The 25,474-nt window shown below is 29.4% G+C and overlaps 11 protein-coding genes and 3 long non-coding RNA genes across 14 annotated transcripts; 4 read left to right on the top strand and 10 right to left on the bottom strand.

The window, feature by feature from the left end:
• Window positions 1-210: 210 nt before the first annotated feature.
• LOC113795049 (uncharacterized) lies at window positions 211-1,353 on the bottom strand. The gene has a single exon (XM_027345227.2). It carries the CDS (start codon window positions 1,246-1,248, stop codon window positions 409-411), a length of 840 nt encoding a protein of 279 aa, XP_027201028.2. The 5' UTR covers window positions 1,249-1,353; the 3' UTR covers window positions 211-408.
• A 109-nt stretch (window positions 1,354-1,462) lies between these two features.
• Window positions 1,463-3,833, bottom strand: LOC113795048 (retinoic acid receptor RXR-alpha-B-like). The gene is made up of 6 exons (XM_075820341.1): window positions 3,417-3,833; window positions 3,048-3,354; window positions 2,598-2,970; window positions 2,190-2,532; window positions 1,911-2,129; window positions 1,463-1,841 (listed from the first exon to the last, which is right to left on the bottom strand). Exons 1-6 carry the CDS (start codon window positions 3,553-3,555, stop codon window positions 1,804-1,806), a joined length of 1,419 nt encoding a protein of 472 aa, XP_075676456.1. The 5' UTR covers window positions 3,556-3,833; the 3' UTR covers window positions 1,463-1,803.
• A 3-nt stretch (window positions 3,834-3,836) lies between these two features.
• On the top strand, window positions 3,837-8,887 carry LOC142645082 (uncharacterized). The gene is made up of 4 exons (XR_012846264.1): window positions 3,837-5,079; window positions 8,099-8,167; window positions 8,264-8,452; window positions 8,522-8,887. It is a non-coding gene; the product is annotated as an uncharacterized LOC142645082 (long non-coding RNA).
• Window positions 6,245-11,438, bottom strand: Iml1 (GATOR complex protein Iml1). Its single transcript, XM_075820323.1, has 4 exons — window positions 10,723-11,438; window positions 6,726-10,655; window positions 6,562-6,654; window positions 6,245-6,501 (listed from the first exon to the last, which is right to left on the bottom strand). The coding sequence occupies exons 1-4, from the start codon at window positions 11,332-11,334 to the stop codon at window positions 6,322-6,324; spliced, it is 4,815 nt and encodes a 1,604-aa protein (XP_075676438.1). The 5' UTR covers window positions 11,335-11,438; the 3' UTR covers window positions 6,245-6,321.
• An 80-nt stretch (window positions 11,439-11,518) lies between these two features.
• Window positions 11,519-12,448, bottom strand: LOC113795051 (small ribosomal subunit protein eS19-like). Its single transcript, XM_027345229.2, has 4 exons — window positions 12,253-12,448; window positions 12,018-12,157; window positions 11,839-11,952; window positions 11,519-11,761 (listed from the first exon to the last, which is right to left on the bottom strand). The coding sequence occupies exons 1-4, from the start codon at window positions 12,333-12,335 to the stop codon at window positions 11,586-11,588; spliced, it is 513 nt and encodes a 170-aa protein (XP_027201030.1). The 5' UTR covers window positions 12,336-12,448; the 3' UTR covers window positions 11,519-11,585.
• Window positions 12,449-12,473: 25 nt separating this feature from the next.
• On the top strand, window positions 12,474-15,031 carry LOC142645084 (uncharacterized). The gene is made up of 4 exons (XR_012846267.1): window positions 12,474-12,681; window positions 14,078-14,242; window positions 14,352-14,646; window positions 14,727-15,031. It is a non-coding gene; the product is annotated as an uncharacterized LOC142645084 (long non-coding RNA).
• LOC113795046 (translation initiation factor eIF2B subunit epsilon-like) lies at window positions 12,532-14,534 on the bottom strand. Its single transcript, XM_027345224.2, has 6 exons — window positions 14,308-14,534; window positions 14,052-14,234; window positions 13,821-13,995; window positions 13,602-13,757; window positions 13,195-13,540; window positions 12,532-13,126 (listed from the first exon to the last, which is right to left on the bottom strand). Exons 1-6 carry the CDS (start codon window positions 14,532-14,534, stop codon window positions 12,582-12,584), a joined length of 1,632 nt encoding a protein of 543 aa, XP_027201025.2. The 3' UTR covers window positions 12,532-12,581.
• P58IPK (dnaJ homolog subfamily C member P58IPK) lies at window positions 14,767-16,827 on the bottom strand. Its single transcript, XM_027345225.2, has 5 exons — window positions 16,547-16,827; window positions 16,373-16,480; window positions 15,532-16,283; window positions 15,343-15,463; window positions 14,767-15,274 (listed from the first exon to the last, which is right to left on the bottom strand). Exons 1-5 carry the CDS (start codon window positions 16,629-16,631, stop codon window positions 14,865-14,867), a joined length of 1,476 nt encoding a protein of 491 aa, XP_027201026.2. The 5' UTR covers window positions 16,632-16,827; the 3' UTR covers window positions 14,767-14,864.
• LOC113795045 (alpha-1,2-mannosyltransferase ALG9-like) lies at window positions 16,820-19,034 on the bottom strand. The gene is made up of 4 exons (XM_027345223.2): window positions 18,607-19,034; window positions 18,322-18,546; window positions 17,982-18,264; window positions 16,820-17,925 (listed from the first exon to the last, which is right to left on the bottom strand). The coding sequence occupies exons 1-4, from the start codon at window positions 19,032-19,034 to the stop codon at window positions 17,104-17,106; spliced, it is 1,758 nt and encodes a 585-aa protein (XP_027201024.2). The 3' UTR covers window positions 16,820-17,103.
• Window positions 19,035-19,214: 180 nt separating this feature from the next.
• Window positions 19,215-20,945, top strand: LOC113795050 (SPRY domain-containing protein 7). The gene is made up of 2 exons (XM_027345228.2): window positions 19,215-19,449; window positions 19,519-20,945. The coding sequence occupies exons 1-2, from the start codon at window positions 19,215-19,217 to the stop codon at window positions 19,881-19,883; spliced, it is 600 nt and encodes a 199-aa protein (XP_027201029.2). The 3' UTR covers window positions 19,884-20,945.
• On the bottom strand, window positions 19,917-20,912 carry LOC113795040 (uncharacterized). Its single transcript, XM_027345219.2, has one exon. The coding sequence runs from the start codon at window positions 20,910-20,912 to the stop codon at window positions 20,004-20,006; it is 909 nt and encodes a 302-aa protein (XP_027201020.2). The 3' UTR covers window positions 19,917-20,003.
• Window positions 20,946-21,074: 129 nt separating the features above from the next.
• LOC113789306 (uncharacterized) lies at window positions 21,075-22,087 on the bottom strand. The gene is made up of 3 exons (XR_012846266.1): window positions 21,681-22,087; window positions 21,423-21,622; window positions 21,075-21,365 (listed from the first exon to the last, which is right to left on the bottom strand). It is a non-coding gene; the product is annotated as an uncharacterized LOC113789306 (long non-coding RNA).
• Window positions 22,088-22,212: 125 nt separating this feature from the next.
• LOC113789302 (uncharacterized) lies at window positions 22,213-24,983 on the top strand. The gene is made up of 5 exons (XM_027338819.2): window positions 22,213-22,346; window positions 22,408-22,501; window positions 22,560-22,679; window positions 22,741-24,538; window positions 24,620-24,983. The coding sequence occupies exons 1-5, from the start codon at window positions 22,325-22,327 to the stop codon at window positions 24,722-24,724; spliced, it is 2,139 nt and encodes a 712-aa protein (XP_027194620.2). The 5' UTR covers window positions 22,213-22,324; the 3' UTR covers window positions 24,725-24,983.
• On the bottom strand, window positions 24,771-25,471 carry Det (baculoviral IAP repeat containing deterin). The gene is made up of 3 exons (XM_027338820.2): window positions 25,280-25,471; window positions 24,978-25,208; window positions 24,771-24,905 (listed from the first exon to the last, which is right to left on the bottom strand). The coding sequence occupies exons 1-3, from the start codon at window positions 25,469-25,471 to the stop codon at window positions 24,828-24,830; spliced, it is 501 nt and encodes a 166-aa protein (XP_027194621.2). The 3' UTR covers window positions 24,771-24,827.
• Window positions 25,472-25,474: the final 3 nt, after the last annotated feature.

Below are 25,474 nucleotides of genomic sequence, written 5' to 3'. Positions count from 1 at the left end.
AATGACCAAGTTTTTTATTACCAAAAAAAAAAAAAAAACATCACATGAATAATTTCACTTTCCATATCAACACACAGAGATAGACATAGTAAAAGCGAGTAAAAGAGAGATTATTTACATAACATTTTTTTTGTTGATATCATCATTTGATTGCCTGTACGCGCATAACATAAAAATTGAAAACCTTGAAATCAGTCATTTACATCAGTGATTAGTGATTTTTGTTTATTATTATTTTGTTTTTTCAAAAATATTACTTTACACATGCATAGAGAATTATTGGATTATTCTCAAAACAAGAAAAGTTTTTTTTGCGAAAATAATTTCTTCGATCGACCTTCGTTTGAAAAGAATTTTTTTTTTTTGAATAAATTTTCAATAAGATGCTTCAAATAATAATAATAATTTTCATTTATGTTTTTTATCATGTTTTCTATTCGATGATGATGATGATGATGATGGTGTTGATGAAGATGATTTTGATGTTGTGGTATTATTATTGGCGGTAGAACTATTTGTGGTCGTTACATTTGCTGGACTATTACGTACAGGCCGTTTTGATACACTACGTACTCTTTTGGTCGTCGTTGAGGATGATGATGATGGTGTATCTTTGGTCGAGGTATTTGCGGATGAATGTTGATTTTTATCCATTTTATCCGAATCTTTATCTGATCGATGTCGATGTGAATGTTTGGTTTCAGTTTTTTCCGAATCCGATCGATCACGACGACGGCTAGGTGTAATCGTTTGAGATTTTTCCGCCGTTCCTGAATTATCCGCTGTTGTTGATGATGATGATGTAGTGGTTGATTTTCGTTTTCGTGTTGGTAATTGTGGTGTAGTATTAACGGGTGTTGAAGCTCCCGATAATGTATTATCATCACTAGCTTCAATGGCGGGACCATCTTTATTAACGGATTGTGATTCCGGGATTTTGGTTTTTTCTTCTTTTCGGCGTTTATCGATCAATTCTTTAAAATCATCACATTCATAAAGATCAAAATCCATTTCATCATTGGGAAAAGGAATTTTATGCAAATCATTCAAACGATCTTGATGATATTTTGTATGAAAATAGCGCCATATTTCTTCACTATCAATATCGGTCGAATTACGAGCATTATAAGTGATCAAACAGGCCATCATATTCAGATGTCTATTCAAACCGATCGGTAAATGTGCACACATAGAACATAGTAATTCTGTTTCTTTAATCAATTCCGATTGATCCGATGATTCGGGCATATTTTTTTAAAAAATCCAACAAACGATTAATTTGAAATTAATATTGTTGGTGGTGAGCTTCACTCCGAAACGAGCAGCGCGAAAATTCAAATTCCACTCAAATAGCCTCATTGATGGGTTAAAATAGAAATTTAATTTTTATGTCATTATTGCAAACAAAAACCCGAAAAATAAAATAAAATTTAAATGACTTAACAAAATTTAAAAACAATGTTGGTGCGTAAAACGAAAAAGATAAAATAAAATAAAATATCTATAATAACATTCAGAAATGATGCAGCGAAAAAAAATAGTTCAAATAGAAAATGATTGATGATGACCAAATTGGATTTCGATTTGTACTTTTTTTTGTATGACTTTCATTGACGTGATAAATTGTTGAGATTCCAGATGAATGATGTATTGTGTATCAGTCAGTTCAACCAGTTGAATTCAGAAATAGACTAACAAATAAGGCTATATGTGATTATAATAATAAAGTCAAACTTGGATGTTTCTCGTATCAAAAATAAATAGGAAGAAAGTTATAAAGTTTGAAGCCACCATTCATGATTGTCATTTAGGAATCATTAACATCCGCAAAATAAAACTATCTGTATGGATTAAAAATTTCAATTTAGAATAAATGAATGATACTGAAGTTTTCTGAAATGTTTTTTTACCTATATTCTGTTTTAGATTATTTTCGGTCAAAAATTGTTGAAAAAATAAATGTTCAATACATTTAAGACCAATCGAACGTAATGCGGGTAAACGAACCAATAGTTTTGCAAATCGTGTTGTTTTGTCTGGATATGATAGGCGACAATGATTTTCCAACAATGAATAGACACGATCACGTAATTTTTCCACTGTACTTGCGTTTTTTAAATTTTTAAGCGCTAAACAAAAATAAAACATTTAAAAATGAATGATAGTGAAGTGGGAGAGAGAAAATATACCTGGATTGAATAATACGATCGCCCTTAAACAGCCAAGTTCGGATAAATCCATTTGCATTTCACGCATTTTGGCAACAAGTTCATTAAGAACACGGCTAAAAATATCACCAATACCGGCACTTTGGGCTTTTTGTTGGCTAACTTCAACACCATTAGCTAATAATAAGGCATCATGTTTACATGTAGAACGATAGGAAAATTCTGCAATCAATAATTCATTCCAACTACTTTTTAATAAAACTAATTGATCATCTTGATCTAATGATTGAAAATGTGGAATGTTTTTGATCCATTGAAATAAAAGTTCAATCTCTTTGGTTGCACCTTTTGTTGTCGGTGAACACTAAAAAATAAATTGTGATTTCAATGAAAATATTTGAAAGAAAAAAAATCAGAATACAAACATACTTTGGTCGTAATTTCAATTAATTTTTCTGCTTCAGTCAAACGTTCAATACTTAAATCATCAAATGTTCGTAATTCATTATTTGAACGATGATATTGATTCATCGAAATATTTGTTGTTGTTGTTGTCGGTGAATTTGTCATCGTGGTTGTTGTTGATGATTCTGGTTCATTTTCCGATGTTGATGGTTTATTACGTTGTCGTTCCTCCTGTACTGCTTCACGTTTCATACCCATATCTAAACATTTTTGATAGCGACAATACTGACAACGATTACGTTGACGTTTATCAACAATACAATTTTTATCATCACGACAAGCATAGGTCAAATCTTTTCGTACGGTACGTTTAAAAAAACCTTTACAACCTTCACAGCTTCACGAATACCATAATAATATTAATGCAATGTGATTAGCTAAATTAAAATAAAATCATTCATTTGTTCAACCAACCTATAGACACCATAATGTTTACCCGAAGCACGATCTTCACAAATGGCACATAAATGTTTTGAACCACTAAGCGGATGATTAGGAGGATATCGATTATTATTATTATTATCACAGGTAGATACAATATTATTATTATTATTAGTTGTTATTCCGGTTGTCGGACTATTATTATTACTATTGATCATTTGCTTTTGTGTTGGACTAATCGTTCCAATTGGACTAGTTGTTGTATTCATAATAGCTGTTGTATTTCTTCCATTGCCAATCATTGTAACATTATTATTATTGCCACTTGTATTTATCGAACCTAGTTAGTCGATCAGATAATCAAAAAAATTCATTATCGAATTAAATCAATTTCAAAATTACCTTGAATTCCACCATTATTATTATGATTCTGTGCGAATATTAATGGATTATTATTATTATTTGTTGTTGATGGCAGTTGCGAACCATATAAAAGTGAAGTAACACTTAACATTGGTCGATCTTTTTTATGCATTGCCATTTTTGTTTTGTTTATCCTGAGATTAGATGAGAGATATATAAAGAAATAAGGCTTTATTGTTTTGTTTTTGTTGTTTGTAATTTTTGTCGGTTGAATAAAATGTTGAAATATTTTGTCACGATGATCATGATCAAATCGAATGTTTTTTATACGAATCAGAAAACAGGAACAGGATTCAACAGAATCCACAATACAAGGCGAAATTTGGTGTAAATAGTTGTCTTGTTTTTTATCACTCGAATTTGTTCGAATTGAAATGGATGGATGGATGGATAAATGAAAATTTTCACGAAATTCAAAATACCGGAATGCAAATTATCATTATTTTGGTGAATTAAACTTGTTGAATATCATCATTTTATTTAAACAAGAAACAAACACAATCAAGGCACAACACGAAGGCAAAGTATGGCCACAATGAATCAAAGAATATGGAGAGAAGAAAAAAAGATTTACAACTTTCGTTTATTTGTTTGTTCGTCGTCGTCGTCGTTTGATGCTATTAATAAATTTTGATGATTTTTGTTTTTTTGCACTACAATATTTTCATTATCAACTCTAAATCAACGATCAAGTAAAACATCGCACACAAACAATTTTACAGACTGTTAAAGATTGTTTGTGCCACCTTTTTTTTCCACATACATTTTTTTTGGTGATGATGATATACGCCGGTGTACATTATCATCAGCATAATCATCTGGAGAATGTTAAATGATTTGATGGTCTGGTCTGGTCTGATGATATTTTATAGTTACAGACTTGCAGCCGTATACAATTTGTTATGTTACGTTAGGTTATGTCCGTGCTGTGCTGTGTGTCGTATGCTGTAAGGTTTTGTTAAACTAAACTGAAGCAATTTGGTCCCTTGCATTCATTTTTTCTATATACTTTTCAACGAAATTGCGATGGACCTGATCATCCAGTTAATTTCTCCAACAAACATTGTCGGTTGCGAAGGCAACCAAAATTTATCGAACGAAACGAATGAAAGAAGCACACACAAAAAAAAGATAGAATATTTCCCGAACAGTTCCAGAAATGGTAATTTTTTTTAATCAATTCAATTCGATTCCGGAATTATCACGAATCGACTGACTGACCGACCGACCAGAAACAAAATAACCGCCATGTTCAAAAAAGAGAAAGTAAAGAAGATAACATTGACACAGTAACATTGACCTAAATCACAACACACAACAGAAACAAATCATGGTTTAGAAAAAATAAAAACACTGACTTTCAGACAAACACCATACACATGTTGTTGTTGTTTTTTTGTTTTTCTTGGTTGTTTTTTTAAATAGTTTTTTTGTTGTTGCACCGCACTGTTCATCGAATCAACCACCACCAATCAACTATCATCATCATCATCATATAGCATACAGTGTTTGAGCCAAGAGAAAAAAAAAAGATCTTGGCGTCGGATCTTCTCATATCGATTGATGTTGATGATTGTATGGATTCCATTAACTAAACAACAACAACAACACCGTCTATGATATATATCAATTGATAAGTATGGTATATGGTAGAGTATATCAACATTAACGCAAATAAATAAATAGCAGCAGCAGCCACCCAAACAACCAAAAAGCCATTTTTTTGTGTTTGATTTTTCTCTTTTTTTCTCTCTCTTTCTCTATAGCGGATCTGGCAAAATTCAATGTTAAAAACATTGAATCAAAAATGAATGAATGAGGCAGATAGCGAAAGTGATTGAAAAGAGAGAAAACATGAATTAGGAATCCTTCGATGTACCTCTGTACACACACCATGAAAATGTATACATGGCGCCCTTTTTACTTTCAGTTTTACTTTCATTCAATCGATTTCACCCTCCTTCATAAAATATGACAGCTGGTATTCCATTCATTCATTCATTGAGGATAATTACTTTTCATTCATTCATTCAATTCAATTGAATTGGTTATGAATTCAAGTTTGTTTCAAGTGTTTATTTTTTTCAATTAAAAAAATTTCTTTCCAATCATATTTTGGGAGCGGTGAATGTTTCTTTTTGTTTAAAAAAAGGGTTTGGTTTATTTTAGATCAAAATTTTGTTAGACCAATTTTTAGAGCAAAGCGTAGGTTTGGATACCCAAATAAAAGATTATTTGACAAACGAAAAAACATGGCGATTACCCAAAAACCAATCAATGGTTCAATCACACACACACACATGTATGTAACACTTGTATGGCCTTGATTCTTTTCGTATTGCTTTCAGTGTTGAAACAAAATAAAATTCTGAATGGTATTCGCGATCAAATAGAAAGAGAGAATGAAAGTAAGGTAGGCAGGTATGCATGTTATTTCACCTTGCCCAAAATGTTAATGAATAATGCCTGGATAGAAGTGATGTGATGATGATGATTAATACGACAAGGTTGACATCCTTGAAACACCTTTCACGTTGTTATTTTGATTTTGACAATGAAAAAACAACAACAAAACTTGAATATCATGATTTTTTTCATTCCAACTAGCTAACTGGCTATATATTCAACAGGTGTGTATTCACCTGTATTGTTGTTGTTGCTGTTTTTTTTGATTTTGATCGATAAATTCATTTCAAAAGCCAGATGTGTGTGTTAATGATATATCGACTAGATATAGAATCGATGGACAGTTTGAATTTACAGTTGTTGTTCGCATTGCAAAAAAAAAGAATTTGCTTCCAAATTCCTGATAAACATTCGAATTTATTACATAATTTTTTTTTTTAAAAATGAAATTAAAAACAAAAACATATATCCCGTATATTCAAGTATTGATTGGTTTTGGATGATAAACATTATTATAAAATTCAACTAAACGATTATCTTTATTCTGACAAAATCCACGAAAATCTTGCATAATTTTACGCATTGAATTTTCATCACCAGTTACATTTGTTTTCCAACGTTTTGTTATTAGATAATTCCAACACCAAAGAAATCCAATCTTGGAAAAAGATTCAAAAATCAATTAGAAATTGAAAAAAAATAGGATTAATCAACTTACTTTAGTATCAATATGAGCATCTTGTCCTTTTAATTGCATACCACTAAAATGCCGAGTAATATATGCTTCGTGTCCCATTTCTTGATCGATACACTAAAAGAAAGGTAATGATAATTAGAGAAAGTGAATTTGAAGCATTTCTGGACATAATCATCGAAACAAACCTGTAAGAATTTACCACGTTTATTTGGATTTTTTTGTGTCGATTGTTTACTTGGTATCATAACAAATATACTACCCGATACATGTACAAATTGACGTTGATTTTCTGTGGTTGGATCATGAAACGGTATGAAACCGAATTTTACAAGAATTTTTTCCTGAAAATTAAACAAACCACCATCATCTTCCATTATTTTGAAACACAATAAACAATCTAAATTTAATGAAATATAAATTGGACCACGCAGTGGATCAGAACGATTTGAAAATGGTAATGCAAATGGATCCCATGGTATTGGTACAATATGTAGATTTGTTCCTTTTGTACGGCTCCATTGTGAAACTTTTTCCGGTATTGCATTACCGGTTGCACACATCCATTCCATAATCATTTCGAATGCTTGTTCCGGATCATAAAGGCTATGATATTTAACATTAACCCATTCAACACGATCAGTTTTACTGTCCAATTCGATTTGAAAATTTTTAAATGTAAATTCTGGTGTCTGATTCGAAATTATTGATTGTTCTTCTTCAAAAGTCGTCGTCGAAGTTGAAGCAGCCGAATTTTCAACATCTTTTGGATTATGTTGTTGTACAATACCAACTTCCATCCAAGCACGTTCAAAATATTCACGATCAATTTGATTTTTCGAGAAAAATTGTCGATTCTGTTCAGTCATCAAACAATAAAGATGAAAACCACGTTTAAATATTGTTTGTGTTTGATCACCCGATGCATGACGAATAAGATCATTATTTAGAAAATTTTGAAACATTTGTTCGGCAATTGTTTCATTGGAAATATTTTCAATATTTTTTACAGCCCATTCTATTGCTTCCAAACTAATAAACGTATATTCAGGTAGATTTCGGAAACGTATTGAAAAAAGATTACTTGATTGTTGTTGCATAAAATCAATAATATCATTTGATAATGATTTTATTGAAATTTTTTTCGATGGAATTTGTTCCGGTATCGAATCATATTGATCCATTTGACAACTATCATTGGATAAACGATTTGTTGATGATAATTTTTCATGTTTTATTTGACGATAATTTGGTGCATCAATCAACGATAATGGTGATGCTTCTGGATTATCACCTGAATTAGCACTTGTTGGTGGTGTTTGTATCGATGTTGAACTATTTCTTCGGGTTAATAATGATTGTTGTTGACAATTTTTATTTTCAATCGATTTATTTGTACTTATTAATTTAACACCATTTATTACTTTTAATAATTTTATAAAACCTTTTTGTAGTTGGATTTTTTCATCAAATGAAAATACATCATATAGATCACAATTAAATTCATTATCACCCGATATATAACGATCGATAATTTTTTTTGTTTTTGAATGTTGTGTAGGTAATACTAGCAAACGAAAACGCCAATATTTTAGACTTTCAATCAACGGATATTCAGCCGATGCACCACGTAAACAAATATAATTATCCAGATAATTCCATTTATAATTTTCCAATTTTTCACTTGTAAATGCAACCCAACTAACACCATATGTTTCATTATCAGGTGTACGTATACGATAACAATATCGGATATTATTTGCTTTATATGGATGTCTTGGATGATAATTTATAATCGATATACGATTTTCTTTATGTGCTAATTCATGATAAATTCTACCGATACTTAATATAAAAGTAAATTTATTACCACCAGTACGATCACTAGCAAATGTATATCGGATTTCATTTGTAGGTAATAATATTATTTGAAATCCTTGTTGTAAACGTTGATTAATTAATTCATTATAAAATTGATCAATAGTTAACATGTTCATTTTTTTATGATTATTACTATTTCCACCACTTCCACTTCCACCACTGCCACTATTTCCACCACCACCACCACCATAACCATCAATATTATCAATAGATTTCATAAAACGTTGTTGATATAATTCATTTGCCTGTTCTTCCGGCAATAAATCATAAATATGTGTTACATATTCTTGTTCTAATGTACGTTTATCCGGTAAAAAATCCGTAGTGATTGGTAAACAAGCTGGCATTACTAATGATTTCCAATCAACACCAGTTGTTATTGCTGGTGTCCATTCTTGTTCACCAGTTGCACCCCATGCCCATAATAAACTATTATCAGTTAATAATAAACTACGTTGTTTTTGATGTATATCCGTTGTTGTTGTTGTTTCATTTGCAATTATTGATGGTGTTGATTTCTTATCCACCAATTCAATCAATGCATTTGATCTTGATTTGGTTAGATTTTTTTTCAAATCAATATTTTTATCATTAATATTTTTTGTTGATTGACCACCATCAATTTGATCAAATGATTTACGTTTAAAATTTTTATCTTTTGATAATAATTCTATTGAATCATATAGAATATTATTTATATCATCATTAACCGTATTATTATTATTATTATTAATGGTAGTATTATTCATCATACGATTATTTTGATTCGGTATTGCTTGATAATGATGTTGTTGCATAAAAATTCCGGTAGGTCCTAACGGAAAAACATGTGTCCAACGGCGACGATTGGAATTCAATTTGATTGTTACATGTGATGGATCAAATGGATTTATCAATGCTTTTGTACTAAGTAATTGATCACGAAATTTATGTACAATAATATCATCTTTAGATTTTATCTTTAAATAACCATCATTATTTGATTTATTTTCAACCGATGTTGAAAGATTATGTGAAAAGGAATTATTTTTTGGACGTTGTTGTAAAACATCGATACTACTAGCAGCACCACCACCAATATTATCAATCATATCACCACCATTATCATTATTTTTCGGTGATTGTGAAAGCGATAATTTTGAATATGCTGAACGTGATGGAACAACTACTGATTGACGACGTTTTGGTCGTTGTTGTTCATCAATTATCATCAGACTATTTCCATCGGTTGAATTTCGATTATATGACATTATCATACGTTGGGTATGTATTGGAACATGATGATGATGATGATGATTATGATGAAGAAATGTACCATGTTGATTAATCATAAACACTGATGATGATGATTGTTGTTGATGTTTATTCGTTATTGATGTACGAAATATTTGATTATCATATTCATCATAATCAATGAATGGTATATTTTGACATGATGTTAAATCAATACCACCACTGGTAGAATTAATTTCCGAATTTCTATGATTATGAATAAATGGTGGTAGATTAAGATTTGATGATTTTTTATTCACCAAAGGACTTATTTTCATTGAATTATTATCTTGTTCTGGTGGTGAAATATTTGGCATTTTGATTCGTGGAATAAAATTCGATGATGGAAATCGTTGTTTGGATGAATAAAAACTTAGATTAATCCAATGTGGCATATTATATTGATCATTTGACATGTTTGAATGTCGAGAATTAAATTTAAATAATGGTACAGCATGAAGTGGTTGTTCACCCAGACAAACCAAATCACTACCAATACCATTATCAATAATTCTTTGTTTAGTTATATTTGTCAGGTCTAGATCTACTTCATAAACACCAACACCAGGTGATATAACAACTGATAATTGTCCAGTACGATCAAAACTACGATCTAAATTATGACGTTCAAAAACATTTAGGGACATATTCAGAACTTCAAGAAAATTTCCTTGTGATGCTGTTGAATTATATGCTTTAACACCTTTCAAACCTCTTTTTTCATGATAATGTATAACTTCTTCTTCATATAAATTGAATAATTCTCTTAAATAAATCAGCGTTGGTGACCAATCATCAAAACGTTCATTTTGTACAGCAACACGATAATAATCTTCATAAAATCTTCCTTGATAATCTTGTTGTAAACATTCACGCATTGATTCTGGAAATTCATTTATATCACTTGCTTGATAAAATGTTCGAGAAAACATAACAATTGTTACATCATGACTACAATTAAATGTCTTTTAAATGGGGAAAAAAATAAAATTAATTTTACAAAACAGGAATTTTTACAAAGAGAAAACTTACCTTCCATTTATTAAAAAGATCGGATAAAAAACCTTTAACAGCTTTTTCAAAATATAGATCACCATTAATATCATAATCCCACATTTCCGAACTCATTTGTAAAAACAGATAGACCATACTTGATGCTGAACGAAAAACAACTTTAGTTTCATCATTAATATAACCACTTGCCCAACGTATACCATGATGCCACATTTCAAATACTTGACAACGAATATTACTGAATTCAATTTTCTTATTCAAATAAACACTTGTATTGGTTATATGTTTTTTCAAACGCCACATATCACTTCGTGCTAGATATTGATCTTTAAAGAATAATTCCACTGAATCTAATGCAACAATATTTTTATCCAAAATATTCATAATAACATCGCTAAAAATTCTTAGCTGAAATGTTTGTGCAATCGATTGTTCAATGGTAATTGTAGGGAAATTTACTTTCGGTTTATCAACATTGGTTATCTGTAAAATTAATCGGCTAAAATTCTCTTCATTCGAATATATTTCAACAATATCACCGATTTTAAAATCGGGAAAATCTTTTTGACAAATAACCAAATCATCTTGATAATGTGTACGTTGATGGGTATTCAATTTTACGGTAGGCATTGCTGTTTGATAAAATTCTTTAGTAAAAAATGAAATTCTTAAAAAAAATGAAATTCTTTAAAATCATTTATTGAATTTGAAAACGTAAACATCGAATGCAGAAAAAAATGCACAGAATAATTGTCTGCAACGCCATCTATTGGTCAATAGATTTGCAAATGAATTTGGTTTCAATATTGAGAAATTATATTAATTTTTTTTTAATTTTTTTAATCAAAAAAAAATATTTTTATTTAAAAAAAGAAAATTAATTATTGAACCGCAACAGGAACGGTTGCTGAAGCAGCAGCAGCAGCGGCAGCTTCTTCCAGAATCTTTTTTCGTGATGCTTCTTTTAATTGTGCCGCAATACGATCCAGATCTTTATAACCTTGGCTTGTTAAACGTCGACCACCACTATTGGCATCTTTTTCTACCCAATTGACGGCTGGAATTTTTTTTTAAAAAAGATAAATTATTTGGTTAGTTTAAAATTCTTTAATAGGCGGGAAATAGAGTACAAACCTTCCAATGCTTGCAATGATTTACGGGCAATATTCGAACCACCACGACCAAAATGTGATGGACGTACACCGCGACGATTTCGGCCACCATAGATTTTGGTTATGGCACCAACACCTGGCAAAATTGAAAATAATATTAGTTTTAAAACGAAAACAAAGTCAACTAGACAAAAAACTAACCAACTGGTGATCGATGATACAAATGACGGGCAATTGAAGCACAACGTGTATAAAACCAATCATCATCATATGGCGCCAATTCTTTAAAATTGGCTGTTTTAACTAAATCACTCCAATCTGGTACTTTTAATTTACCCGATCTATTTTTCAAACAATGAAAAAAAACAAATGAAAAAATCAATTTTTTTTCGTTGACACATGAGTGATATGTGAGTGGCTAGAAACAAAAACAAACCTTTTCAAAAATGCTGCCAATGCAACAACAAATTCACTTTGATCAACACCTTTAACACCGATTGATTTTACTTGAGAATTCATTTTGATTGAATCAATGATAATTATCCGAAGAAGAATAACTTCGAAAACTCAACATAAAAAAAAAAAGAAAACACGAGGCAACACAGCAGTGAGAAAGGAAGAGAGGAAATACATTGTACACACACACACGCTTTGTGAATCGTATGCATTTATGGAAAGTTTCTCAATCTTTTGCGAAAAAAAAATTCTGGGAAAATTTTTCTGAAAAAATATTTTATTTGAAAAATTTTTTTAAAAAGAAAAACTTCAATCATCATCATCATCGGATGATTCTTCTTCAGCTTCTTCAAGCCATTTAATGAACAAGCCAATTTCTTTTGATTTACGTAATGTTTCCTGTTCACTGGTAAGATGATTTGATAAACTTTTTGGTCGATAAAACCATTTCAGAATTAAATCTTCTTCCAATATATTTTCTTCATATAAAAATTCAATAATTTTTACCAAATATAAACTACTTATTGATTCTTTATTTTGTAATTGAAATTCTTCAACAGCATAAATACAATCATTTTGTGATGAAATACTTTTGATATAATTTCTTATGATAGGTAGACCATATTTAAGATTTGAATTAATTGCTTGTAAAAAATGATGATTTGAATTTCCTTGTTGTTGATTATTTGAATTTTTGGCTAAATTCAATAAAGCTTTTATGACTAATGCATTTACTTCATTTACCGGTACATTATATGCATGTTTTGATGAATTTATTTCCAATATTATATTATCTTGATCGGATTGTTCTTTGATTGCTCGTAAAAGACTATCATATACTTCATCATAAAATGCTAAATAACAAGCCAAAATAAAAACCAAATCAGAATCAGAAACAAAACAAAACAGAAAAAACTCTCACCTGAATATTCATCATCAAGGCTATTAAAATCATCACCATCACCATCATCATTATCATCGCCATTATCGGATGAATCGGAAAATTCCGTACTCGAATCTGAATCATATTCTTCATCTTGGTCATCTTCATCACCATCGTTTGGATTTTCGTCTTCATCATTATCATTTGATGATTGTAAATTATTTTCATCAAAATCATCAGCAGTAATCGGACAACCTTGCGGTACAATTGGTGAAACAAATCGTTGTAGCAAATCATTGCTTATATTACGATAAGATTGTATACAATCAACACGTGCAGCATAACCTTTATCCAAAATTTCTACATGAATATGATGACATAATAACTATAGCGAGGAAAGGAAAGAAAAATTTTTGGAAATTGAATTTTCATTTCAAATTACTTACCTCGATATCGGCCAATAATCCATGTATAAAATTTTCACGTGTTTCAAAATCAAAATTATCGGAAAAATCTGGTGGTACTTTTTCCGAACAAATAGCAATTTCAGTATCAAATAAATCATAATGAAATGAAATACAGGAATTTTTTTCGAATAGTTCCTAAAAATAGAAAAAATTCTTTGTAAAAGAAATGTATTTTTAAATTTAAAAAAAAATACAAACCGTTGGTATTTCGGTAGTTGGTCTCAACGGTTTTTCAAACAAAACAATTTTTTGTTGTGAATCTAATGCAATCATTGTTTTTTGATTTGATGACGATCGTCTTGAACGATGATCTGGCCATACTTTACGAAATAAACATGTCATAACACAGCCAGGATCTTTTTTCATATTTTCCCTAAATGACAAACACAAGATTTAGACAGAGAAAATGTTTTTGTCATCAAAATTTACTTATGTTTTTCAATCATTTTATCCAGATGAAGATTTCCAATACAATCACCATGCATTAAAATGAAATTGGATTTAATTAAACCACGTGAATCTAAATCTCTCATCACTGGACCAAGGCTTGTATAATCTTCCGAATAAAATATCTGAATATTTAATTTAACATAGACATTATGATTATAATCACTGTAAATGTAAGTAAGGAAATTGATTAGTTTCTTTATTTTTCTTGTTAAATGATTCGATTTTCTAAACTTACTCGATAAATTTTTTAATTTCATCAAAAAATTCACAACAAAATAGGAAAATTTCATCTATATTGGATAATGATAACATTTCGAACGTATATTGCAATATTGGACGATCGATCAAATTCATTAGGACTTTTGGCCTGGTCGATAATTTGGCAAAACTATCACCATCATTATCGATCAATATGACTGCCTGGTGAATTTCTTTTTCCAAATTTTCTTTTTTTCGATCCATATCGTTCGGTTTCGTTGAAGGAAATCCAGAAAAAAATTTGGATAAAAAATGAAAAACAAACAAAAATTTACAAAAAATATTTCAACACGCAACACATGTTGCTGTTCAAATAGTAAGTGCGCTCATAAAAAAAAACATTCCACGGATTTTTAATTTTAAAAATTTTTTATTTTTTTTAAATTTAAAAAAAAGAAAACAGATGATGAAAAAATAATGACAATAATATTTACAAATCTATAAATATTGTTTGAAGTATTTTGTTTTTTTTATATTACAATTTTTTTAATTATTTTTGTTTGAAAAAAAACCGTTGGCAAAAATTACTTAAAATTAGAATGTAAATCGAAACGTATAACGACCACCAAATGGATCAAATCCTTGCGAAAATGGATGAAATCCATTACCATTCTGTTGTTCAGGATCTAATGGATCTTCACCATTATCAAATTTTTCACGTTTTTCCGGATCGGTTAAAACTTCTTTCGCTGCAGCAATATTAATAAATTTTTCCTCGGCTTTTTTCTTTTCATCACCTTGATATTGATCGGGATGCCATTTACTTGCAGCTTTACGATATGCTTTCATTATATCTTTTTTGGTTGCATGACGTGGTACGCCAAGTATTTTATAATAATCACGTTTTTTTGATTGTTTTTTCAATCGTTCCGCTTTATTATAACCATCTTTGGCACGTGTCATATTTTCATCGATTTGTAAAACTTTTTTATAATCACTTGATGCTATTTTAAACAAAAAAAATGATTAATTTAGTAAATTTTTAAATGAAAATTATCATCAGTTAGCTTACCATCATCATAATTTTCAAGATTAATATATGAATCTGCTCTATCACATAATGCATGTATATCGTTTGGATTTAATTCTAATACTTCGCTACAAATTTTGATTGCTTCTTGGGAGTTTCCTTTCTGTTGAAAAAAAACCAGATAAATTCAATCAGATAAACAAGTGACAAGTTCATTCAGTGATTACTTACCAAATTTAAACAATGACATAATTTTGATTTAAAAAGATGAACTAAATTTGGTACATTCGTTTCTAATTCTAAACCTTGTTGTAATTTATCAATACAACCTTGATGATCATTTTTAGCTGCAAAATCTGTTGCCAATTTATAAAGATTTGCTAATTTTTTTACTTTTTTATAATGTTGATGACATTCTTTATGATCCGGATCTAATTTTAAACATTCACGTATTGCATTCAATGATTCTTCTGGTTCACCAATTTGATAATGAAGTTTACTTAATTTCAAAAATCCATCCGTATTATCTGATTTCATTTTAGTTAATGCACGTAAATCATTTATTGCATTAATTATATCGCCAATCGATTCAAAACAATGTGCACGCATATCACGTAGTTCATAACTCCAATATAATTCTTGTGACAATTTATCCAACAATGGTATCGCCTCGGAACATTTACCAATATCGACTAAATGTTCGACTAAATATTTATCATTTTTTAGATGTTCAATTTGTTGATAATATTGATGTGCTTCCAAATGATTAGGATCAACATGTAGAATATATTCAAATTCTTTTTGTGCTTGCTCCAAATCTCCCTGTCGATATAGGACGACAGCTTTTTGTAATCTGGCTGGATTGAAATCCGGATTCAATTGTAAACATTCATTTAAATCATCTAATGCTGAACGATAACGACCCATTGCTTGATAAACGGTTGAACGTTTAAAATAAGTTAGATAATTTTTTGGATCATTTTCTTTAAACAAAAAGAGGAAAAAAATTAAAAATGTTAATAATTATTGACTTTTGACATTTATCATTATTATAATATGATGATTTACATACCAACTGCCAGATGATAATGTGATAATGCATCATTTAATTGTCCTTTCATTAATAATTGCATACCAAGCTCAAGATGTGCATCAACATCTGAACCATAAACACAGTATACTTTTCAAAAAAACGAAACGAAAGATTTTCATTTTAAAATTTTAAAATTTTTAACAAATTACTTACCAAGATTAAAAACAATATCGAATAATAATGGAAAATAGATATGAGTAGCCCTTGGCATCCGGATTAACATAGATGCTTGGACCATTTTTTTTCAACTTTGTTTTTTTTTGGTTTTTGCTGGAATAAGTTTCGAATGTTTTTTTTTAACACCAAAAATATATTCGCCCCAAAAGATGACAAACGACGTACGATTATTTGATTAGTTGATTATAATTAAATTAATTTAATTACGATTTACAAAGATCCATCGAATGGTTAAATGATGCAAAGAAAAAACGAGAAAATGATTTTATTCAATGAAAGAATAAGTATGTTTCTATGTTTGGTATGTGTGTGTTGTAATTATATTTAACAACATTGCCCCATACACAAAGCATACATATCAAAGCAAAGCAAGCTGCCTTCGAATCGTGTTAACATGTGATTGGCTAATCCAACACTGAGAAAAAAAAATTCGAGCATGCGCACAACTTATTGATCATGTTTTGGCGCGTCATCAATTTAGTTTTCTTTGTAACTTTTTTTGTAATTTTTTTTTAAATTATCATCATAATTAATTAATTTGATTTGCTGTGTTTCCTAGCATTAATCAATATATTATAATCAATAAAATGACATTTATATTCAAATAAAAATGGTAGATAAAATGTACGAAAAACAATTGATGATTGTTTTTGATTTAAATAACGAAAAGATTTAATTATCTTCCATGATTCAGGATGTTTTGAATATGGATAATCACGGCCATAGAAATCGGGATAATCCGAATCAATTATATAATCACAATCAGATTGAATATCATTAACATAACGTTCTGGTTGTTCTTGATTTTGATCATTCATATCATTCGGTTCAATACGTGTTGGATATTTTACTTTTTTATCAAAATATTTTGGTAATTGTCCACGAAATTCTGACCGTATGAATTCAATTTGAAATTTTTTTTCCGGTATAAAAAAATTACTTGGAAAACGATGCCATTCTTTACCCAAACAAATGATTTTTGTTGTTGATGTTTGATTTGAATCATTATTAACATCCAATAATGGTGGTCGCCAAAATTCATGATAAATATTCAATGATGAATAATATCCACGATATAATGCTAATGTTCTTGATAAACTTAACAGGAAAAATATTGAAAATAATAATTTTATCAATATCGATTGTAATCGATTGTTGTTGATAATCGATTCCAAATTTGTTAATGTTAAGGATGTTGTCAAACATAACAGTGGATATATTGGATACATAAAACGTTCTTCTTTATGTGATTGACAGAAAAATATCAAATACCAAACAAGTAATGAAAAATTGATTAGGATTTGTCGTTGTAAATTCTGTCGATCCATTCGATTATTGATCAGCGAGGAAATAATCTGTTTAAAATCCAAGATTTTAAATCGAGGTTTAATAATTAAGTAAAATTACTTACCAAAACAGGTATGGATAATGATGAAATGATAAAGAAAATGTTGAAATTTAAAAATAAATTTTTCAGATAAAATGAAAATGGTTCCGTTCCATAAAGTGTTGAACCATGTTCACTGAAAACATTATAAAGAATGATATTTATCGGGGCGAATACAAATTTTCCATAATAATATGTATCAATTATAATGATTGGCAGTGATATTATTATTGCTGAAATGATTGATATTTTGATGAATTTCATTCGATATCGATTGCTAAATAGATAGAATAATGCTATTGGAATCCTGATCAAATTTGAATAAATTTTAAAATGAGAAAAAGAAAATTTAAAACAAATATACCCAATTGCCGAAACAAATGGCCAACCAAGAATCGAACCGGCAGCAAAGAAAACAATAAAAAATGTATGATTTCCACGTAGCCAAAAACCAAATGATAAACAAACAGTATAGATGGCAAATGAACTTGGCAGGAATGATGTCATTGAATTAAACATACCGGTCGATAGACTGGATATCAGACAATAATATAGGGCATTTTTATTACCGAATGATTTTCGAATTGATCTGAGTGTTTGAGAGAAAAATTTCAAATTCAAATTCCATCATCTTGATTGCAAAACTTACATGAACAAAAATGTTTCAACGATGGCCGATAATATAGCCATATAACAACGTATAATGTAGAAAATTTCAAATTTTTCGAAATAATTTTTAAATAATTTACCCGGTAACATATAAAACCATAGATATGTATACGATCGTATTGAATATTTAGGTGAATATTCCCATGTTTGAAAACCGCTGCCATACAGGAGAAAATGCCCCGGTTCCCAATAATTAAATGTTTCATCACAATCATTAATATTATTCCATAATGATGAACATAAACGTGCCATCAGAAACCAAATGAATATCCATTTGGATGATATTTTGAAATTTAAATCAGTTTCTCCTTGTTGTTTCGAACGATTTTTATCTTGTTGTTGTTGTTGTTTTTTGTTGTTGACTTGATTTTCATTTTTTGACGATAATTTTCGATTTTTTACCGGCATTTTTGGTTAAATTTTTCCAAACTTTTTTTGGTTCCAACATCATCTGTTCAATCTAAATCAACAAAATTATAGATGGCGTTCATCTTTGTTGACAGAATATCGGTGTTGTTGTTGATGTTTTGTTGATGTTCTTTCCATCATCATCATCATTTTATTCCTGTTCCAACATCACCAACAGCAATGATAATGGAATATTTATTCTGTTTGAATCGATGTTTTGGTTGTTTCCACGACCCGACACGTTTAACACATTTTGAACAATCATTTAATGAAATTTGTTTGGATGGAACAAATATTGGTAACGATGTTGTTATTATTAAAAAAGGAAGAAGAATTTGTGGTAGTGGTGGTGCAATAACAAATTTTCCAATCGTTCAGAATAAAGCTTATTTCGAAGCTAAAATTCAACAATTAGGTAATCATTCTTTTTGTGATTGAAATTGATTCTAATCGACTTGTTTTTCACCAAAAAATAAACACATAGGAAATTTCGGTATCGGTCTGGCAACCAATAATGTTGATCTAAATACAATACCATTAGGTACTGATAATCAAAGTTGGATATTACGACAAGATGGTACAATTGTACATGATAATAAAATATTATATCGTTTAGGTTATGAACTAAAAGAAGGTGATATTATATCAATATTATATGATCATATTGAATTACGTTTTCGTAGAAATAATGAACCAATCGATTTTGAAATACGTAATATAAAAATATCGGAAATATATCCAGTTGTTTATGTTGATAATGGTACCATTATTGATATGTATTTTTCAAATTTTCATTATCAACCACCACCATCATTCGATCGAATACTTATTGAAAAAGCATTACTTTAATTTTATTAAAAAACCTGAATTTTAATTAATCAATTACAATTATCAATCCAAATTTTTATTTACAAATTACAAAAAAATGATTATTATTGATACATCAAAGATACAGTATTAAAAAAAAGATTATTTTGTTTGTTTTTGTTTAATCATTTCTTTGAATTGTGTTAAAATTTTTGTTTCACGTTTTGTACGTTCTTCTTTGTTAAACATAGCCAGTGCACGTTTTTCATCAGCACTATAAATTTGATTTTCTTTACGAATACGAACAGCTTCCATCCGGCGATGACGACTACCACTCATAACAAAACCAACTTCTTCATATGATTCTATTTGATCACTAGTGAGACCAATTTCACCACGACGTGGTATACGTTTACCTTCGGTAACAAATGCAGCCATTGCTGCACCTTCACCCGGCAGCAATGCTTTACCAAAATCACGATTATTCAATTCGAATGATTCGATTGGTGCCGGGCCAACAATATCATCCACATCATTTTCACCATTATTTTTTTCATTTTGTTTACGTTTTTCATTAAATTCACGAACAAATTCTTCTTCTTCAATTGTACGGAATTTTATCTTTTGATCACCACCATCATTATTAACTTCGGATTCGGATTCTGATGATGAGGAATGTCGTCGTTTTTTATGTTTACGTTCTTTTTTATTTTTTTTCTTCTTTTCTTTTTTCGATTTATGTTGATGATGATTATTATCACTATGTTTATGTTTATGTTTTTTCTTTCGTTTTAAATTATTTTCCAAATTTTCATCGGAATTATTCGATTTAACATCATTATCATCGTCATCATCATCAGTTGGTGTTGGTGATCGATTCCAAATATGATCAACACCTGATCGGCCAATCGATTCACGTTGTTTTCGTCGTTTTATCCAATAATCACTGTTGTCTTTATCAACGTAATTTCTTCGATGTTTATAATCATCGGAACGATAATCATCTTCATCATGATGTCGATGATTATTATGATGATGATGATGATGATTATCACGATAAATTGTTGACATAATTTGTAATTTTGTCAAAAATTTTCTCAAAAATGAGCAAGATTTTTGTTCCAATACCAACTATTTACACCTTGTTAGGTTAAACAAAGTATATATAGAAAATGATTTATTGAAAAAAATTACCCTTTCTTTACATAAAAATAAAAAATAACGAATAAAGAATTATAACACGACCATATAAATTTTATTAAATGATTATTATTTAGTAAATAAAGTAAGAAACAGAAAAAAAAATAAAAGAAATCATTCATTCATCCATTGATATTTGATAAAATCCATCGGTGGATTAATTAAGTTTTTTGATGAAGCGATTGAGAGCTTATTGAATAAATTAATCCGAATTTTCCTGCATCCTGCCCAATAATGTAAAATGTTATGGAATTTTGGTGTTATGTTAAAACCCATTGATCAATCGCCAAGATTTTGATTGATTCGATTAAAAACTTGGTATTTCTTATTATAATGAGAAAAAGTTAATATTTGAAAATTTATGAAGAAAAAAAATATTACCGATATTTCGATGCTGCAGTTCCTTTGAATTTGAAAGTCGATTTTGAATTTCCCCTTCAATTGATTCTTTGGATTCTGTTTATCTTCACGAGACGATACTATTTGCATCGCTGTGTTGATCAATGGAACTTCGAATTTTTCCAACTTGATTGTAGCATATATAATATTTCTCGAGAACACCTTCGTCGAGATCATGCATACTGTAAAATAAAGAATATTTTTTGTTTTAAAGAATAAAATTTCTGATAAATTATTTACCAATCAAGTTTGATAATTTCAACAAAAGCACTGCGGGTCTGAAGATCATATATTTTGTAAGATCGTTTCGATACAGCCTTGTCAATTGTAAATGACCTAAAAAAAAATTGATTTTCTAATTCGCCCAACTTCGCTTTTTTCTGCTTTTGCCTTAAACAGATTCGAATGTTTTGTTGGTGAATGAGATTGAAACGAGATGATACGAACGAGCACATGCATGAATTCGAATTTTTCGAATGCAAACATGTTCGACTTTACCCGTTTATCCGCCAGTGAAAAGGAAACAGGATAAGGTTTTTCGAAATGTTCCTTAATGGATGACGCTCTTTATGACCAAGTCCGTTGATTAAATCAATTTTTTTGTTTATTTCTTTGAAATAATTAATTAATGTATTATCTTAAAAATGAAAAAAAATGTCTAAAGTGGATCCTGTAATTAAAAAAAAAAAGAATTTCAATGATTTTTTTGAAAAAATACTTTACCCTATTTTCATTGTTACATATTTTATGAATTCTTTTTGTCTCGATATTTATGAATAATCAAAACAAAAACAAAAAAATATCGAGCATTCTTCATTTTGAAAAACAAAAAATTCTTTCGACGTTTTTAATGAAAGTTTTCTATTTGAATTGATAACAACAAAATGGCTTCATATGATCGACAAAGTTAGTTGGTTTTTTTTTCGAAATTATTAATGAATTGAATTATTAATGGTTTACAATTTAGGATTACGATTGAAACAAGAACCGATTGATGAATGGTCAACACAGGAAAAACTTGTTTTGGCATCTGGTGTACAGAAAATTGGAAATCAAAATTGGTAAATATTTTTTTCAGTTTGTTTGTAAACGATAATGATGTTTTTCGAAATAAAATAGGGGACCTATAGTACGACATTTAAAATCATTTGCCGAAAAAGATCGACCATCCGATTGGTTTAATCCAAAATTCTGTGCACTACAATACAATGATATGTTTGATAAGATTGAAGCACCAAAGTAAGCATTCTTTTTTTTTGAATATTTTTAAAATAAAATTATGATTTCATAATCATTTCAGACGTAAACGTGGAGAACGTGGTGAAGAAACTACACAAGATTTAATTGTAAAAAAATATTCTACTGAACGTATGAATGAATTGGAACAAGGAATGAAAGAAAAATTTAAAGAAATGAAAAATTTAAATAAAATTTTGGATAAATTAAAATCATCCGATTATGATCGAAATTATTTACAAAAATTATCAACCGATATTAAAAAAAGAGAACAACAAAAAAAAGATGAAGAAAATGAATATCAAAAATGGTTAGCTGAACGTGAAATGAGATTATCACAAATATCGATGAAATTCCGTTCCGGATCAACACCAATTACCAATCGACAATCATCTATTCGAGGAGGTGATTCGATGGCAGCCAAAGAAAAACCAACGCCAACAGCAACAACAATCACAGAAAAAACCGTTGATATTGAAAAAGAAAAATTATCTGAAAATGAAATTTCGGATAATATTTCAGTGGAAAATAACAACAACAAAACTGATAATATTGATGATACTGCACCAATAGACAATCAATCATCATCGACTTCTATCGTACAAAATCAAGCATCAATTATTTCACCAAAAATTGAAAACAATTCTGAAACGGAATTGATTTCGGAACGAAATAAAAATGATGATATAAAACCATCGATAGAAATTGATGAAAAAACTAATGGAAATCATGTGACGAAAACTACGAATACAACAACAACCAGCAAGATCGAAACAACAGTCGATATTGAATCAGATTCTGCATCCAGTAATTATAAGGATAATGTTGAAAATGAACCGACTAACATTACTATCGAAATGACTAATGATGAATCTTGTGAAACAAATGAAACAGTTTTTGATGATGGAATTGTTTCATCAACAGAATCGAAAACAGAAGACAATAGTGGTGGTAGCATTTCAACGACAGAACAGAAAATTATTTCTGAAATTAAACCCGATCTACATACTGATTCATCAATGGACATTGTTGAAAGTCCTGCACCACATAATACAAAGGATAATGTTGACAATTCAATAAAAATTGATTCCGAATTGATGGATGATAAAAATATAGTAAAAGTTGAACAACAACAACAAAACGATCAAAGTCAAGAATCTATTTCCACACCAAATAATGATAAAAATAATAGCCGACAACGAAAACGTAGAAGACTTAATACCAGTAATACGAGTAATAATGTTATTCAAACACGTTCAACTCGTTCGACGGCTCATCATTCTATTGAACAACAACAACAACAACAACAAAATGAATCAATCACTGTAATGAAAAAAGAAGATGAAACTTTAAAACCAACAACAACAGCAACAAAAAAACGAACTTCTTCCATCAATGAAGAATCATCGAATACATTTGTAAATTATAGTGAAGAATCGAATGATTCAAAAAGTGTTATTTCCGAACCAGCCGGATCAACTTCATCTCGAACTGCTAACGATAATAATGATAGCGATGCTAAATGGAAAAAAGCATCTTCAGCCATCATACGAGCCATACAAAATCATCGATATGCTCAGTTAGTTTTGAAACCGTTCGAAAATAATGATGAATATCGTGATGCTATATATCAGGATATCGATCTGAATGCAACTAAAAAACGTATCGAATCTGGACAAATTCGTAATGAATCTGAATTTAAACGTGATTTAATGTTAATGTTTACTAATGGTATTATTTTGAATACTGAACCAAACATAATCAAAAGCATAATGGAATTTGCTAAAGAAACTATTGATCTTTTCGATACAACTGAAATGACTAAAATCAAAACACGTGAAAAATATCACACAACACTTGAAGTATGATTCTTGATTGATTGATTTTTTGTTTTGTTTAATATCTGTGATTTTTATTTTCTTTTATCAAAATATTTGAATTAGGTTGAAAAAAATTCGCGAAGACAAACAAGAGGTTCGGTTATGAATGAGAATGAAAAATTATCAAGATCGGGAAAAAAGATATCATCATCAACATCCACAAATTGACAATTGAATTGAAATGATCATATGTTTAATTTAAAATGGACCAAATTTTATTTTTTGAAAAAAATGCATGTTCGATGATGATGATGATGAGTATTAAAATCCGTTATACTTTTTCGACAACTGCAAGAAGTTTTTCGATATTTTCCGATAAATTTTCTCGTATTGTTTCACGATAACGTTTCTGGGTAATGAGATAATCATTTTAAAAAAAAACTTATATTCCTTTTTTAAAATAAATAAATATTCAACTTACTATTTTTATGTTATTTTTTTCATAAACAATTGTCATAAATTCTTCAAGTGTTAAATCCATTTGTGATTTTTGTAATTTAGCAAATAAACAATCAGGACTGGCTTTTTGATGTTCAACATTTGGATCATCTTTTGATTGCCAACCGCTCATATGAATGTCACAGAATATACATCGAACCAGATCATCATTATTATCATGGCCATGTAATTGATAGAAGCCATGTTTGGCCATCTTTGTTGTTGTTGTTGTGTGGGAGAAAAAAACAAGAATTTTTATTCAACGAAAAAAACTTTTTTCCTCACCTCTTTTTTGGAAATGTTTTCGGAATTATGTGGCCAATTTGTAAACGATTTTAGACGATTATTTTCGCTATACATTCGATTATCGTTTTCATCGTTATTATTATTATTATCGGATGAAGACATTGTATTTATTCTTTGATCCAAAAAGTTTGTTTTTGCTTTTAAAAAAATGGTTACGTTATTATGACACATGAA

This window comes from Dermatophagoides pteronyssinus, unplaced genomic scaffold (assembly GCF_027571235.1).
Source record: "Dermatophagoides pteronyssinus isolate colony J.1.1.1.1 unplaced genomic scaffold, Derpt_VIB-CSIC_2022.12 sq0006, whole genome shotgun sequence".
Classification (NCBI taxonomy): Eukaryota; Metazoa; Arthropoda; class Arachnida; order Sarcoptiformes; family Pyroglyphidae; genus Dermatophagoides; species Dermatophagoides pteronyssinus.
This window is presented reverse-complemented; position numbering and strand designations above follow the sequence as displayed.